The sequence below is a fragment of the Penaeus chinensis genome, chromosome 7, assembly GCF_019202785.1.
Source record: "Penaeus chinensis breed Huanghai No. 1 chromosome 7, ASM1920278v2, whole genome shotgun sequence".
NCBI classification, from domain to species: Eukaryota; Metazoa; Arthropoda; class Malacostraca; order Decapoda; family Penaeidae; genus Penaeus; species Penaeus chinensis.
The window spans coordinates 9,803,745-9,808,744 of NC_061825.1; the positions used below are offsets into that span (position 1 = coordinate 9,803,745).

At 40.6% G+C, this 5,000-nt stretch overlaps 1 protein-coding gene across 1 annotated transcript in view; it reads left to right on the forward strand.

Annotated features, from left to right (window-relative positions):
* LOC125026794 (Down syndrome cell adhesion molecule-like protein Dscam2) overlaps window positions 1-4,464 on the forward strand; it is a 49,124-nt gene extending 44,660 nt beyond the window's left edge. Inside the window, exons 18-24 of the mRNA XM_047615395.1 lie at window positions 915-1,070; window positions 1,186-1,397; window positions 1,654-1,729; window positions 1,844-1,988; window positions 2,159-2,285; window positions 3,863-3,980; window positions 4,437-4,464. Of these exons, the coding sequence (XP_047471351.1) occupies window positions 915-1,070; window positions 1,186-1,397; window positions 1,654-1,729; window positions 1,844-1,988; window positions 2,159-2,186 (617 nt within the window). The 3' untranslated portion in view covers window positions 2,187-2,285; window positions 3,863-3,980; window positions 4,437-4,464. The remainder of the gene's footprint in view (window positions 1-914; window positions 1,071-1,185; window positions 1,398-1,653; window positions 1,730-1,843; window positions 1,989-2,158; window positions 2,286-3,862; window positions 3,981-4,436) is intronic.
* Window positions 4,465-5,000: the final 536 nt, after the last annotated feature.

A 5,000-nucleotide genomic window follows, 5' to 3' on the forward strand; every position in this document is an offset into this window, starting at 1 on the left:
TACATACATACATACATACATACATACATACATACATACATACATACATACATACATACATACATACATACATACATACATACATACATACATACATACATACATACATGCATACATACATGCATACATGCATTATAAATGTATAGGTGAATGGATGGATGGATAGACAGACACATATATAAATGATTAAACTGATAAATAGATATTTAGATATATATAGCTATAAATTAACGGATAAAGAGACAAACAGACAGATAGATAGATAGTGCACCTAGTGATAAGGGCCGTTCAACAGGATGAATTATCCATAATATGATTATATATATATATATATATATATATATATATATATATATATATATATAAATGCGTCACACAGCCACTTGAAATTCATCCATATTCCAAAATAAAGATAATATTCTCCGGAAAACACACTCCTTTGGCAATGCGTTATTTTGCATGCATCGTTTTCGCAACTGCATGTCATTTATTCATGATAAGTTACGTATTCATGAAACTGATTTTTGCCAGGCAGGATGATAGGCAGGGCTATTTTACGAGCCTTTATATCTCAAAGAATAAAGTCTCCACAGCCTTCAATATTTGGAAATTACAAAGCAGTTTCAGGGAGAAAAATGCATATGTATCCTATTTATTCTCGTTTACTTCGAGGGATATGTCACGTGTCTATTTCTGTGTCTGGCAACACGAGCCTGTAATATTGAGAATTCCAATACCATTTAAATCCGGGTCCTAAATTCACCGCTGGAATGTCAGCTGGGTTTAGGCAAATATCCGTTTCACAGAATAAATAATACACTCCGGGATAATCAGAGCTGTGGTATTTTGCTCTATTGTTCTGTCAAATCCCTTTTTATACTGTCGAATAAGACCGTGTGTTCTGGCTCCTGCAGAGGACGGGCGGAGCGGCAGCGTGGTCTCGGAGGGCCTGAGGGCGACGCTGGCGGGGCTTCGGCCCTGGACCAACTACAGCGTGAGCGTCGCCGCCTCCACTAGGGCCGGGGAGGGGGTGGCCTCCCTGCCGCTCGTCTGCACCACCGACCAGGACGGTAAGTTAGATCTCACAACACACGCGCGTTCACACACAAACACACACATGTATAGCACGTACCATATTCCTCATCCAAGCAATTAAAACCTCGGTTTTCACCCTGCGTCGCACAGTTCCCGAGGCCCCCGCCCGCGTTAAGGCTGTCGTGTCCGGCCCTCGAGCTGCCGTGGTGTCGTGGGCGCCGCCCGCAAGTCCCCGCGGCCGCATCACCAGGTACACTGTCCACTGGGCTTCCGCGGGTAGTCGGAGCGCCCCGCACACCCGTCGTGTCAGCCCGCACTCCACTCACCTCACTTTACACGACCTCTCGCACACGGCACACGAGGTAATTGAGTGTCTGTCTTCCCACACCTTGCATGGCGTCAATCTGTCGATTTCCCTTTTACAGCGCCGAGGAGAACTATCGGAAACAGCTTTTCCTTCGCGAATATCAAATAAATCGCATTTATTCCCTTTAATCTTGAAATATGGACTCCGCATCGGACGCAAAATCGACATCACCTCTTTGGAAAAATAAATCCTTTTGTTTTTTTACTTCAGGAGGGATGAGTTTGAGAGTTTATTCAATTTTTTTTTTTCAGGTGTGGGTCACGGCTTCCACGAGGATCGGCGAAGGACCTCGAAGCAGCGTTGCAATGGTGACTCCTTCTCACACAGGTACGTCTTTGGCTGTTGTTTGTAGTTGCAAAGAATGGAGACGAAGAAAAAATGTTATCATGAGTATTCTTGAGATAGATTTTTTCTCAGCACTTCGTGTTCTGCTTCCCACAGTGGGCGCGGGCATATTTGCCGTAGGCGGGAACCTGACGGCGGCGTGGAAGGAGGACGTGAGTTTACCCTGTGGTGCTGTCGGGGTGCCGGAGCCAGTTCTGACGTGGAGTCACGAGAGATTAGAAATTCCCGACACACATCCCAGGTAAGAAAAAGCATTACCCATTTACCCTTAATACTCGCTATATCGTTGGTTCTGACTTTTCCTTTCCACCAAAAAAACGAGAAAAAATAACATAGAAAAAAAATGAAATATAGAAACGTCAAATAATATCCAATGACAGTGACTAATTATAAAAAAAAACACACCCATAGGTTCACTGTACAACCGACGGTACGCTGACACTAACGGACATACAGCGCAGTGACAGCGGCCGCTACACGTGCACTGCTTCAAACCACCACGGTGATGACTCTGTTACCTACAACCTCACTGTTCTTGGTAAGATAATATGCCTGTGCTTTTTGTTGCGACGGTTGGTTAGGTCTTTTCGTGAGTACATTTTCCTGCTACTTCGATTTTTTTTTTTTTTTTCTCTTTTTTTTTTTTTTTTTTTTTTTTTTCTTCTTTTTTTTTTTTAAGCAGGAAATTTAGTTCAGTTTTAGTTATCTCTTTTACTCGTGCTTTGCTTCTCGTACTAGGCTTTTTTGTCTCTTTCCTTCTGCGTTTTATTTTTCCTTTTCGTTGTTTTCCCCCATTTTCTTCTTCTATTCTACGTTTATTCTTGTTTCTCATCCAAATAATTTACTTCCCCCTTCTTTTAATTATTCCTTTTACAGCAGCGTCATCTTATCGCCTTTTTTTTTTTTTCTTGTGATAATCCTATTTTATGCCAATACTTCTTTTCTATTCGTCTTCGTCATATTTTTTTTTTCTTCATTATATCTTATTTTTTACGTCGCTTTTATCCGCCACCAAAAAAAAAAAAAAAAAAAAAAAAAAAAAAAAAGTCTTAAAGGACATGGAATATTTACATATGGAGTAACTTTTCTTTTCTCTCCCCACTTTTTTTTTTTCTTTCTTTTTTTTTTTGATAAACCCACAAGGAAACAATTGCAAAATCTCCATGGAAATACTACACCGTTTTTTATTCTCTCTCTCTCTCGAGCCAATTTCAGAAGAGTGAAGAAACGGGTATTCCTATTGTGACAGATGGAAATATCCAAGTTGAATATACATTGTGGTGCCTTTGTTGTGCTTCGAGATAAGTTTTTTTTAACTGTTGGAAATGTATATATAGGATATATGTTGCTTAATGTGATGCAATAAGGAAAGTACTATCATGTGAAAATACTATAGAACAAGGGTATTAGAGTGTTAGTCGTGATTTTGCAACAATTGTGATCGTATTAAAGTGTATAATAGCATATGCAGTAATAGGGTTATGTTTATGATGAAGGAAATTCACCGTTTGATATACCAGGAAACAGTGACGACAGTGGTGTGTGTGACCAGTGATCCTTTTATGCATAGTGTAACGTGTTTATTCAACAACGGTGTTAACTTTTTCTGATGTTGATAAATAATATTTATGGATACAGGAGGGATATATTTCGTGTAATGACAAGATAAGAAATATGCTAATGAGTACTACAGTAAAAGTGCTCCGTTCTATATATGACGGAAAATCAGTGCAGTATGAAACGTATTTGGGATTGTGTCGTAACATTGAAAATAACCCCTCCGTCAGAGTAGAATCAGATCGTTCTCTTAGCAGTAATGATAAAAGATTTAGAGGCATTTTACTGGAAACAGGAAATATATCATGTGAGCAATACAGCTAAAAGAAAATAGCAATTTACTGTGTCATCTAACACTTACTTAAATTAAACCCCCTGGCGTTTCTACCATCACTCAAATTACCATACACAAATCCAGACTACGTGACCACCCATACAGAAACGAGTCTTAAGTCATTATCACCCTTACACATCCATAAAAGAAAGCAATACACATCCCTACTTATATCACACTGAAAATATCCAATAACAAACGCCCTTCTCTGTTCGTCTTCCCAGTGCCTCCCTCAGCGCCATCTCTCCACGTGACGGAAACGACAGCCTCGTCCATAAGAGTTCAATGGAGTGTTGAGGACACGGGCGGGGCGCCGCTTCAAGGGGCTACGCTACACTACAGGTAACGTCGAGGATCAAGAGTAGACTAAGGGGGGTGCAGGTGGGTGGGTAGATAGATGAATAGGTACGCAACGTAATTTTTTGATAAATAAGGGTGAATGCAGATTAGTCGATGGGCTGACTGGATTGGTATTCAGACAGATATACCGATAAAAGGACAAAGATAGATATATATAGATTTATATAGATATTTAGGTATGTAGATATGCGTGGATATTTATGAGTGTGCAGATAAAGTTATAACTCTCTCTCTCTCTCTCCCTCTCTCTCTTTCTCTCTCTCTCTCTCTCTCTCTCTCTCTCTCTCTCTCTCTCTCTCTCTCTCTCTCTCTCTCTCTCTCTCTCTCTCTCTCTCTCTCTCTCTCTCTCTCTCTCTCTCTCTCTCTCTCTCTCTCTCTCTCTCTCTCTCTCTCTCTCTCTCTCTCTCTCCCTCCCTCCCTCTCTCTCTCCGCCCTCAGGTCAGCCGGCGGGGAGTGGATGACCGCAGAGGTCGAAGGATCCCACCGCGCTTACACCACAAAGGGTCTTCGCTGCGGAACACTTCACCATTTCTATCTCACGGCGCACAACCACATCGGTAGGTATCTGTGTGTTTGTTTTTTTTGTTTTTTTTATGTGTGTGTGTGTTTGTGTTTTTGTTTGTATGTGTGTGTGTTTGTGTGTGTGTGTGTTTGTTTGTGTGTGTTTGTTTGTCAGTGTGTGTGTGTGCCTGTGTGTGTGTGTGTGTGTGTGTGTGTGTGTGTGTGTGTGTGTATGTGTGTGTGTGTGTGTGTGTTGTGTGTGTGTTTGAATTTTGGCAGAAGAGATCGAATTATGGTATATTTGTTATTTTTCAAGTACTTTCAGATTTATGAGAAAGTCTTCATGCTAAACATTTCCCAGTAGCTTCCCTCCTCCTATTGTTATATCTATAAAGACTTATAGTGTATAAAAAAAAAACAACATGTAAAAGATCCTATCAGAAAATTTCTCACTGCTCTTCTGCTCTTCTCTAATCGGCCTTACTTTAAGCAAATATTGTA